The sequence below is a fragment of the Heliangelus exortis genome, chromosome 1, assembly GCF_036169615.1.
Source record: "Heliangelus exortis chromosome 1, bHelExo1.hap1, whole genome shotgun sequence".
In the NCBI taxonomy this organism is placed as follows: Eukaryota; Metazoa; Chordata; class Aves; order Apodiformes; family Trochilidae; genus Heliangelus; species Heliangelus exortis.
The window spans coordinates 154139877-154152552 of record NC_092422.1 but is presented as its reverse complement, the minus strand read 5'-3'; the positions used below and the strand labels follow the sequence as shown (position 1 = coordinate 154152552).

Here is a 12676-nt window from a genome sequence, read left to right as displayed (position 1 = left end):
AGCACTAGCTTGTGAATGCATAATTGATTCTTTGGCAACATGGCATCAAGTTAGTAAAGCCAAGAATAAGAAGTATTAGTTGATTTTGCTGGCATTGAGAAACGCTACTATATTTTGAACTAGGGTACAATGATTCTGACAGCATTCACCACTAATCTGAACAAAAAATATTTAGGGGGGTGGAATTTCCGCATTTTACTCCAAAGTAAAAATTACTGATTTATATATGAGTGCTTTTTAAGTTGGTAGCTACCAGGCCCACCTTTTTTTATTATTATTATTCACCCCTGTTATTGTATGTTGCATTGTATCCATAACCTGTTTTGATGGCAATTTTTTAAAATTAAGACAAGTTAAATAAGCTATGATTTGAAATAGAAAGCCGTAATTTCGAGAAGCCAGAGCATGCTGATGCCTGCATGACAAAAACGCCCAATTATTACTGTAATGACAAAACAGTTCAAGTTAATGAAAATGGCTACATCAATTAATACCTCTGGAAATTTAGCAGAAGTAGTACATTTTTTGGTGATGTTTCTCCCTGCTAGAAATTGGATCACTCTACTGAACAGAAAATAACTAATTTATCCAAGGAACAAATAGTAACAATTTGTAGAAGACTGCAAGTATTTTCTATTAATTTGTAGAACATGTAAAAATAGCATTCAAAGGTGTTTCATGCTGCAGTACATATAGCAAAGACCAAGAAATTCTACCTCTCTTTACAAAAAGTTTTCTCTGCAAGACCACTGTTTAACTCCACCTGTTTTTCAACAGCCCTACTTGTTTTGCAACAGTAAAAGCAAAGCACACAAGAGGGGATGAGACTACTTTAGGGTCATTCTCTAAGTCGCTGACAGAATTATCTGAATTTAAAAATTTATCATTTCTTATATGCCCAGCATAAATGCTGAAACCTGATTGTACTGAACCTGGAAAATCATGAATAGAAGGTATATTGTAAGAAACCCTCACAAAAATTTTACTGTTCAAACACACAGTCAAGGCAGAACTACTTATTAGTCAGGAAACTGCTGGATTACAACCCAAAGATATGCAATACAATTGCTATATACACTCAAAAAAGTCTTATTAAGCACGGATTACCACTCCAGCTTCTAAAGAAATAATCCAAAGTAAAGAAGTAATCCAAACTAAAACATTGTGGAATATAAACCGAGCTGCACACAAATAAAACTACAAAAGAACAAGTTCTGGGGAAAAAAACCAAATCACACCAGTTATGTAAAACTGAATGAGTATGAAAATAAGAAAGATGAAAATTGTTTCCCTACAAACTATTAATTCATACTTACTCCTTCATTTCTTTGGATGGGGAGTTACATGCAGGTAAAAATGCTGATGTGTTACTTAATTTATCCAACGTGCAGGCTGTTCCTATGGCTCGCACCACTAGTCCAGACTCTCCCTCCAAATCAAAACACTGCAAATAACCAACAACAGCATTTCCTCTCATTTCAAGCACCTTCAAGCCAATCTTCCTTTGCAATTCACCTACAAAACAAAAGGTGAAGAGCTCATAATTGCACTGAACTTTCCCTAATCTATTTCATTATCTTTGGCTTCTCCCTTTGGAATTGCCAGCCAAGGCAGTAAAACAGGTAATAGATCCAATCTCACATAATTATGCCAAGCAGCTGGTCACAATCTCTGCCTCCTATAACGTAGTGTGATATTCTTGATTTGCAAAGCTCATTTTCCTCTTTTCTCCAAATTTATTCCAATTGCCAAAATGGCGTGTTATTTCTGAAATGTTTTTTTCTGGTTTTTATTTTCATTCATTTTTCCCTTTTGCATTTATTTAGAGAGAGAAAGAGGTGGTCAAGATGTGTGCTGGAGCACACATAAGCTTCTAAATACTCCATACAGTTCAGAACAATGCAACGCCTCTGAAATCCATGTGCATAGGCATCTTTAATTTTTTATTGAAAAAATTAAGATATTTCATCCTAATTCATACTTTTTCCTCTTTTAAAATAAAGGGTGTTTAAATGGCAGCCTCATCTACAAAATGTAACACCAAATAAACAAAACAAAGTAGTATATACACCACTCTGACTGCAAACACAAAGATTGCCACTTCTCTTGTATTAGCTGCACACAAAGACTGGAATACTCTAACTACAGGAGTAGAGTCTGCCTTTTTAAAATTTATTTCATTTTAAAAAACAAAACTTCATTGATCTATGTAGCTAGATAAGTCTTGGTAATACTAGGTAGAAAATACAACCTCTCTTCTGGTGAAAATAGGTTTTTTCAAATTCTCTGTCAATAAACTGAAAAAGCCTCACTGTCACAGAGGATAGCCCAACAGTCCCAATGTCAATAATGGTAAGACATCAAGTGGAATGAAATGATCATTACTTCTTTCTAGAAGCTCTATTTTAAAATTAACAGAACAGGTTCCTATTGTAAGATTTTTACCAGAGGCTGAAATTCTGCCTGTAATGGTCTCAAATAAGCTCTAAGGTTAAGGCAGAGTAAGAAAATTTCTAGTCCAGTGAAAATTGCTATGGATTCCATTCAAGCTAAGGCTGAGAAGGAATTCTTTTTCACATACACAACACTTAGTATGACAGAGATCTATCAAACATCCTGGGTCATTCTCAGAAGTTAGATTTCTTCAGGATGCCTCAGGTCTGGCCACCTCTAACAATGATTGCAATGTGAAGCATTATATTGCATGACATGAAACAGTATTGCTATGAGGTCTTTTGGGCTTTCCCTCCCAAGCACTGCCGTGATAAAAATATTAATAAAATCCATAAATAAAAATGTACTACTTTATCCATTTTCACTTTTATTCATGTAAGGCAAGGCATAAGAAAGCATCCACTTCATAAGAAGTGAGTTTATGTTAGTTACAGCAATACTGATTATTCACATATTATTCCTCCTCAAAACATGGTTGCTCTCCTAGTGAAGATCCTGAGTCACATCTCCATGATCTCTTTTATGTTGCCCCAATTACTAGAGATCTCCACACATGCTTGCAAAACCCTCATCACTTTTTCTTTTAATATCTTCCTTAAAACATAGCTGTACCTACAAGAAGCCTGAAAACATCAAAAGCACACTGGAGAACTGGAACCAGTTTACCATTTAGTGGCTATTTTTCACCATTTCTTTGTAACACTAAGACCTTCTATTTTGTCCATCTCTATTAATTGATTGTCTCTTGTCTTAGCATACGAGTATTCTAGAATAGGGGTGTTTTTTACTGTTGTAACTGTACTGTCACTGAAAAAGGGCTGTTGTACTATTGTCACTGAAAAAGGGCTGGTTCACAAGTGCTGTTTATAAGTATCCCTTTTCACAAAAAAAAAAAAAAAAAAAGCTTGTGAAGATACTTGATACTGTAGAAACATCAACTGACTCAAGTCACTCAACACAAGGCAATACAAATTGAGAAAGAATGAAACAATCTTAACTTCAAAAAGACGGGATGAGTAAGACTGTATTGTCTTACTGGGATGGGATGAATGCACACTGTATTTGAGGTGGTATTTGTACATATGCTTCAAAGTGCTTCAGAGGGTGGAGTAGTTCATTATTTTAATTATGTGAGTCAAAATTCTAGTAATACTCCTCAAATGGATTAAGAACATCTTGAAGAAAGTTCCACAGGTTCCTCTGACCTTGCTAGAAACATCCAACAAATTCGATAGTACCATGGCCTCAACAAGAAGTTAAAAAATTTAATAGGAGTCTGACATACTGACCATCAGTTAGAGCAAAAGAACCTTCAAAAAAGGAAAAGACTGCAAACTGAAAAAGGAAACATAATTAATACCAAAACTCAGATACGACTTTGTCTTAAGCAAGTTATTAAGTGGCAATATTTTTAAAAGCAGCAATAACCACTGCAGCCTACATGTTCAATACCTGACATGAGTGAAATAAGTCTCTGTCTAGCTTCATTTGATGCTCTTGGTGTACGAATTCGGTCTATCCACTGGTATTCTGGGTCTTCATTAACTACAAGTTCTTCCACAAATCCATGAATTACTACTGCTCTGTAGCACTTAGGAATAGATGTAGCTGTTAAAAAAAAATATATATACATTAAGATGTAGGGCATGCAACTATGTAATTCCAAGAAAAACATAAGATTAGACACAAAAAGTGCTGTGAATGATTCCAGAGAGTAACCTACATGATTTTCTGTTAAAATGTGGACATACACAAGCAGTTTTGTTCTTGGAGACCCTGGAACACTGCTAACTGTCCAGTAAATCAGTTACAACATGTTCCATTATGAAACCTTTTTACTTTGTGCCTCTTTAGCAGGATATGCACACAAAATAAAACAATGTGCACTGAAATGCAACTTAAGAAAGGGGGTAAAAAAAAAAATAAGTTATTTACATTGTTTCTAAATATGAACAGTAAAAATTTATTAAAAGAAAAAAAAAGGAAATAAAACTAAACAATTTTCTGCATTTGCAACTTCCTTCAATGAAATCTCCATTGGGCTTATGCAAAAGCTGGTAAAAGAAGGGAAACTGCCAGAACAAGGAAAGAAAGAAAAGGAGGAAAGAAAAGTTTTCTGTTCAAATAAACTGTTTTCCTCTACTTACTGCAAAAAAACTTGACTCCACATGATGACTGTCTAAATCTGTTTAAATCATTGAAGAGATCTACTTTCACCACCACATTTATCTCCCCTCGTATACCTATCAACAAAAACCATGCAAAATTAGAAGTTGTATCACAAATGAACACACAACTAGCCTTATTAATATTCCCTATTATCAGTAATAAATGCTGTATTTGTAATTAACTTTGTATTACCATTGAGCTAGTTTTTCTGCAAATACTACTGTTGGCTTGCTAGAACTGCTTGGTTCAACAGGCATTTCCAAGTCTAGAATTACTACAAATTACTAAAATGTTACAAAATTAAGATTATAAGAAGCAGATTACACATCCAGCAGCACTGCCATACTTCTAAATTAGCAAATCTTACCATGAATGGTATCATAAATTGGAAACCACCCTGAAATAACTGTAGCTGCTTCACTATAGAGTAAGGGATCAATATCTATGTACACTTTGCCAATGGCATCATTAGCACTGTAGGTATCATGATCGAGAACTGTGATCTGGAGAGGTTCGTCTTGTAGCTCTTCATCATCTACCTAGAACCAAATATTAACATGGAATCAGTATTTTTTTAAAAATGCAGGGAACCACTGCTGAAAAACAAATGCAAGACAGAGGAGATTTAGTTACATACAGTGACCTGACACAGACAAATCTGTAATTTTCATTTCCTGTATCTACACAGCTCATTCATTTTTTCTGATTTTACTATTTGCAGACTGGTGAGATCCTGGAACCACAAATACCAGTGGGAGACAATCAAAAAAGCAAGATTACAGTCATTACCACATGTTAAAATTCACATGATTTAAGTCACATTCCCTAGAGAGTTACCCATCTCCACAATATACTTTTCATTTGGAAAAAAAAAAAAAAATTAAGATAAAGCATCTCAGAGGATTACTATACTCTGCAGATATGATTATTGGTGTTTTTAACCTTCCGAACTGATCAGTGGCTTTAAAGAAGACATTTTATACAACCCTCTGTAGAAATTCAGAAATTTCAGACATGCAATTATCTAGATTAATGCAATAATCAATCTGATGATACATGAACTGTTTTTTAAAACATAAACACAGGTATTCTACAGCTTTTTATGTTGAGCATCAGAAACCAAGAATCAGATTTGCTAAATGCAGTGGGATGACTCATGTAAATGTCTGCAGAATTATAACATGTAGTCTTGCAAGAAGATCAAGCTACACACACATGCACACACTTGTGATGTCTTAAGCTGTTAGTGTTTTTTTTCCACTCTTTGAAATGTGAAATTCTTTGTGGCCCAAATCCACTTTTCCATGCAAAATGATAGAATTTTGAGACCTGTTATTGTAAAAAATACTCTTTCAGTATAAACACTTAGACCCCCATGAAGATCAGCTCTTTCCCTCCCCCCAAAATTACCTCAGAAACTGCAAGATTAAAGAAAACTGATTGAACTTCAACATCACAGCACTACTTTCTGAAATAACGACTGCTGATTAAGAGATGGCCTAGATCAAAAATTCCCTGTTGGTTAATAATCTGCCTAGTATTACTATTACATATTTGCTATAAAATATTCCTAATGTTACCAGCTTTTACATCACTTAGGGCATATACATATATTTACAACCATGTCTATCCTATAATATTATCTAAGAACACTACACATGAACCAGTGCTATACAGTTAAACGGTTTAACAGTAATTTATTTAAAATACCATCACATGATTTGTTTTAAAAGTAATTAAAAATGCAGTAACAACAACAAAAAAAATAGTAAATGCTTTTCAGGGCATAATGTCTAAGGACATCAACAAATTAGACTCTAGAAAGAAACAAGTAATTACAGGAAAATGCTAAGTGCCCTCACTGTTACAAAAGGGAAATGGGAAAAGATAGGGTCCAATGATTGTTGTCCTCTTCATTTTTTTAATAATATTTTATTATAATCTACAATGCTACATACCCCCCACTTTCACCTCTGTCTTATCTTTTTTAGTATTACCCAGAAAACATTTGAGTTGGATCCAATCTGGCAAGCTTTTATCATTACAAACAGTCCTAAAAAGCCAATGAGACACCTTTAGCAAACAAGGTCTAACTGTAGCTAGATTTGCATGTGTATTTAAAAAGAAATACACTTCAGCCCTCAAAACTCATTTTCTGCCTGAACTGAAGTTCTCTCATTAAGGGCACCTAAAAGACAGTGTCTATATAGAGACAGGCAAACTCTTAAACAAGACTTACTTCAAATTTGAACCACTCAGAATTCCACTGAGGATTAAGTGATTTGGGATACACATCTGTCTTAAATGTCGTATTTCCAAATTTCACCTAAAATATAAACATTCAATTATTAATAATAAATATTATGAAATAAATTTGGAAACTCAAATTTATACATGCAAATATTTTTAAAGGCACATTTCAGTATCGACCAATCCTCAGACTAACAGACACAGTGGCTTTTTTTTATTATTGATTCAAATATATCAGTAAGTAGCATTCCCTGTAATAACACCTCCAGTAAAATGCTCCCACTATTAAAACTGTTTGCTTCCCTTCTCCATCTCTTGAGAGATAAAAATACCATTTATATTGTCTATTCAGAGACACTTGGTATACTCTCTCTGCCTTCTGTTTAGAAATATTGAAAACAAAAGTATTCTAGCTAAATATCCAAAGTTTATGTCCTATTACTGTTCTTCCTAGGGTTTCTAAACCCACTTTACTGACAATGTATAAAAGAAATACAGAAATAAACTGTAGCATTGGTGAGTTGATTTCTTAAATTTAAGAAATCTCCCCAGGTGCACAACAGGAAATAACTGAAACCACCTCCATTACCTACAGTCTTGATATGTGGGACACTTATCAGTAAATTCAGAGCAGTAAGGGGGAAGTATCTAACCAGTTTCTATTTCTTCCCTAAAATACAGAAAATTCCAGAAAGCATACAGGCAAAGAGGTTATAGGGTTGACATATCTTTATACATACCTCTATATATATCCCTGCAATCCCCAGTTACTGAAGAATGATTATTCTTTATACTTATAATAATTAATGTAGTTTAGCCACGTATTTCAGCACTCTCTATTTGGTTTCCCTAGGAGTCTATTTCAGGGGATTTTCTGTTGGTTTTGTTTGTAATTTTTTTGTTTGCTTGTTTTGGTTTTGTTTTTGAAAAAAAAAAAGTGAAACTCTATTTCTGTCATGCTCCCTATATTCAGAAACCAAGCTGCACAATGTAATAAGTTATTTTACTGTAGACTTCAGTCCAACACATTTACAAACATTATTCTCTGAATGTTGCCTGTAAAAATAATTAGTATTTCAACTCATATCAAGTATCTCATGGTATTTAGAAATACCCAAAGCTATGGTTTTTAGTTTGTTCAAGTTTCCTAAGGAAAAAATGAGTTCAGTAATATAAAAGAAATGCTGTAGTCAAAGAGAGTTCAGGATTTTGAATGCCATTTTCTTTTTAAAAGTCTGAAGGATTTTGGAGACTAAACTTAGGCTTTGCTTTTGAGAAATGCCTAGCAACTTTTAAAATACTTTTGCTCAATAAAGTACTAAATAAACACTTTAGATGCATTAATCATATGGTCATTATTTTGCATAAGTGCATGCCCTAGCTCTGAAGAAATGCTGCACTTAAGAACACCCAATTAACTTTACTGCAGAACTGGAGTATGAGTTCACATGGGCCTCTGTATACATAACCCTAAGTACCTCAGTCAGCAGAGCTCTGTACAGCATTTGTGACTGAAAAACCAAATTTTTAAAATGGTGCCCCCTATTTAGTTCAATAAATAGTAATAGTAATGCTTTTTTAAAAAAAACTACTTCAAAGTACACTTTAAAGTTAAAGACAGGGAGGCATGAAAACACAGTATTAGGCAACCTCACTGTTAAAAATCATCTTGCTAACAAAAGGTGTATCTAGCCTATGTGCATACAAAAACCTAGCAGCATTGCCACTCAGAATGTGTATTCATCACACCATGTTTTTACTGAACTACTTCATTATACCAGAGGGTGCCAAGAGGCACCAGGCTGGAGCTCCACCCAACCTATTTCTTCTTGTTATCCAGGGAGTAAATTAGTTCCCTTGGAGCCCCAGGCATCTATAACTGAACTTCTCCAGTAGTCAAGCTAAGTCAAAGCCAGTAGAGGTAATCAAGCCCTACACTGCTGTCCTCTCTAAAAATTCAGAAGTATAATCAGAGAAGAAATTGTGCTGATTTCCTCTAGATCACACATGCTGGCAAAGGCCAACAAAGTTATGCATACCTCAAGCCAAGTCAGAGCACTAAACTCTTGTCTCATTTTCTTTCCCAATTCTAGATTTGCATTAGATTTGTAATAGAAAATTTTAAAAGGGAACTAAAGGTTTGCAATCAACTGGCAATTACTTCAGCTTCCATTGTTAAGGTGAAAACGTTTTGTAACGGTTTTCAGAAAAATAAAACAATTGCTTCAAGCTCTGTAGTGAAATGAGGCAATCAGGTGTTGCTAATTACGAGGTGGGAGGTGTGAGCTTGTGTTAAGCCCACCTGTGCCCAATTAGGGCTGACCCCAGCTGCGCATGAGCAGGATTGGGGACCAATAAAAGGGGAGGGGGACGGGAGGGGGCTCCAGCGGCGCAATCAGGTTATCGCGCGGTGCTTACACAGCAGTACAAAGCTGAGCAATGCCGAGGTTGTGAGTTCGAAGCCTCACCTTTTATTGGTCCCCAATCCTGCTCATGCGCAGCTGGGGTCAGCCCTAATTGGGCACAGGTGGGCTTAACACAAGCTCACGCCTCCCACCTCGTAATTAGCAACACCTGATTGCCTCATTTCACTACAAAGCTCTATCTATTTTGAGAAAAATCGCAACAGTTTTTTTTAAGAATCAGCCCTAAAAGTAAGGCCCGATCTATGTATTTCTGTAGCCTCATTTGTGCCAAGACATTCATGAAACTGCACATTAACCCAGGGGCAACCAAACTGATCTCTCTGAAAATTTTTTTCCTTTTTTGCTAAGCTAGACTTTAACCAGATGAATTCTCAAAACCATTTTGCTACACAGCTTCTCAATGGGGTTGACATTTCTGGAGCAGGGTTGGGAACAAGTGACCAACAAGTGAAGAGAGCTGTTTCTTGTCAACACAGCATAAAACCAGGCCAAACGAAACTCATCAGAGCTTTCTTTCCCATTCCTGTTTTCCCTGTCTCATAGAGTTGCTGTAGGCAGCCTATTAATCAAATGTGAATTACATAAGAAGTGATAATGAATTAAAAACTGATGAAACATCTGAAACCAAAACCTGGAAGATTAAGTTGAATGGCTGTCATTCAGTAAAATAAAACTATATACTATATCAGCTCCATTGAAAAGCAATATTCCTTAGTACCAATTTACTGACCCACTAAGCAACAGGCTTAGTGTTTAATGCAAATCAGATTTTCAATCACCACACTGAATCAGGACTTACACACCCAAAATCTATTCTTCTATCAATATTATCACGTTACACAATTCTAGAAAGACATTCTGTCTTCCTGCCTTAATTCTGTTCTTCTATTGCACCAACTCCAACTACTGCATTTACATAACATTCCTCTTGCTTTTTCTGAGAGCATTATTTCCAAATCTATGGAATGTTGCTGAGATATTCTAGGGTTATTCATCTAGGAAATAATGAATCATTAGAAGGAAGGATCACATCAACCTATTTTAAAATCTCTTGCTGAGAAACATCACGATATCTTGTCTGTTAATTACATGATAACAGAGAAGATTTAAATTGGATACTTTTGCTGTCATAGGGTGATCTGAGCAGCCCACAGTATTAAATATTAAATAAAAAAATACTCTTTGAATCCATTTCTGCAGTTTAAATATATTAAGTAGAAATAGGAACACTGGCCTTAAAAGTGCCATATAAGCTTGTGCAACCACTCGGCACTTCATATACTCAAGAGATACATTTAAACACGCTTTTCACTACTTCTCCATCCTGCTTATCCTGAAATGGATTCCGTTTGACCGCCGTATCAACAAGAAGCCATTCATTAACAACCTCCAGCCAACCTCTGGGAAGGAGCGGAACATTTCTAACATGCCATTCCCGATCCTACCCGGCTGTCAGCTTAAAAAAAAACCTAAATAAATAAATAAATGAGAAAAAAAAAAAAAAATCCACCGCCCAAGGTTAATAAATAAATAAATAAATTTTAAAAAAACATAAAACGACTTCTAAAAAAAAACAACCCCACGCACACGGCCACATATCCCCGGGCATTCTCGCCACTACAACACCTCCCAGGGTGGGACCGTGTCTGAGGGGAGCTGCGCTACGTGACCGCGGTGCCACCTGTCACCGGGGGTGTCGCGGAGGGGGCCCGGCAGGTGCCTCAGACGCGCGGGCCCGCGCGTCTGAGGCACCTGCCGGGCTCCCTCCGCGACATCCCCGGAGTTGCCCACCCCCCTTTTCCCTTTCCTCCCCTCCCGCCTATCCCCCCGCAAACCTCCACAAAGGCGTCTGTCAGGTCACTCGCGCGGTCCATCACCGGCAAATGGCGCCCTGCCACGATTTTGACCTTCAGCTTCCCCGGCATCTTCCTCCTCCTCCTCCTCCCCTCGGCTGCAAGGGAGAAAACAACAACGCGTGTCCCATGGAATGCCACAGGGAAGAGGAGAGAGAGAGGCGGGAGCTGGGGGGGGTGTGGAGGAATTGGGAGGCGGGGGGGGGGAATCGGTTGGCTGGGGGAGCGGATGCGCATGCGCCTCGCCGAGCAACGGTTTGCCGCTGCCCGCAGCCGGCGCCATGACGCAACCGGGCGGGGAGGGAACGGCATATTGGGCGCATGCGCTACTTACCGGCTTACCGCGGAAAGCGGCGGACAATAACGGGTGTAGGGAAAAGAGCCGGGAGTCCTATGCATACTCTCTTTCTGCTGGGGGTAAAGTTCTCCTCTTTCCCTCCTACTTCTCCCCGTCCCCCCCGCCGCCACGCAGCTCGCCACTGCCGGTATCGCCCCGCCCCTCAGCCAAGATGGCGCCGCGGGCACGGAGACCCTGCTGGAAGTCGAACGCCGACTCCTCGATGGGTTCCGCGCTACCGCTGCCGTAACGCTTTCCCAGGGAAGTCGGGATGCTTGAGCGCCGAGTCATCGATTCTCGGGACTGCCGTGCCGCCCGCGGTGGGATGGGCCGAGCCGGACCGGGCCGGGCTGGGGCCGCCTCCAGCCTTCTGGCCGCTCCGCATCTCTCTTGACACATCCAGCCTTGTGCCTGCGGCTCTGCGGGGTTCGGAGCAGGATGTCGGACTGGGCCGTTCTGCGCCCGTATCGCCGCGGGGGCTGCCGGCGCGGCCCGCTGGGCTGGCAGAGAGCGGTACCGGCGGCTGCGACGGGTCGGGCCCGCTCTGCATCCAACCCTCGGCGAGGAAGGGGTTGTCCAGCCCCGGGCTTGAGGGTCCGGTAAAGGGGAGGTGTGGAACCCCGGTGCATCCCTGAGCGTTCGGAGGGAGAGTCCTTTAAAAGATTTAAACCCCGTGGTTTGGGGTTTGCTTTTTTTTTTTTTTTTTTTTTCTTAATCAAAGACAAATATTTACAGTATTTGGGGTTTGCTTTATTTATTTATTTATTTTCCTTAATCAAAGACAAATATTTACAGTATTTGAGGGATTATGAATAGATTAAATGGAATTTAGTTATGAGAAATAGGATTTGATATGGTTCGCGGAGCCAGGTTTTGACTTTTTTATGCCTGAGAAAGCTCTTTGTTTCGGAAATGGCGAAAAGTGGAGGTGGGCAGGGGTTACATCGGGTGTGTGCCTAATGGGGGGGAGTCCGGGAGTAGGAAACCAGGTTGTGGGGTAATTTGGGTCATGGGTTGTATCGCTGGCACGGTCGTAAGCAGGAAGAAAAAAAGAACCCTTGTGTTTTAATTAATCAGTCGCCAAATAGTAGATCTGGTTGGATTATTTCCCCTTCTTTCTAATCTTACAAAAAGACTAAATAATGTTACGGGCTGGAATGTGATACTGCAAACACAAACCATGTGAA

The 12676-nt window shown here is 38.5% G+C and overlaps 1 protein-coding gene across 28 annotated transcripts in view; it reads right to left on the bottom strand.

Annotated features, from left to right (window-relative positions):
• Positions 1-11635, bottom strand: part of C2CD5 (C2 calcium dependent domain containing 5) — a 64048-nt gene extending 52413 nt beyond the window's left edge. For 12 of the 28 annotated variants that reach the window (XM_071733106.1, XM_071733107.1, XM_071733116.1 and 9 more), the window contains exons 1-6: positions 11135-11355; positions 6863-6949; positions 4991-5162; positions 4602-4697; positions 3907-4062; positions 1317-1515 (exon numbers count right to left, since the gene is read on the bottom strand). In XM_071733106.1, coding sequence (XP_071589207.1) covers positions 1317-1515; positions 3907-4062; positions 4602-4697; positions 4991-5162; positions 6863-6949; positions 11135-11224 — 800 coding nt within the window. In that variant the 5' untranslated portion in view covers positions 11225-11355. Of the gene's footprint in view, positions 1-1316; positions 1516-3906; positions 4063-4601; positions 4698-4990; positions 5163-6862; positions 6950-11134; positions 11378-11486 lie in introns of those variants that run through there. The other 16 variants (XM_071733108.1, XM_071733111.1, XM_071733115.1 and 13 more) reach the window with 6 other exon arrangements.
• Positions 11636-12676: the final 1041 nt, after the last annotated feature.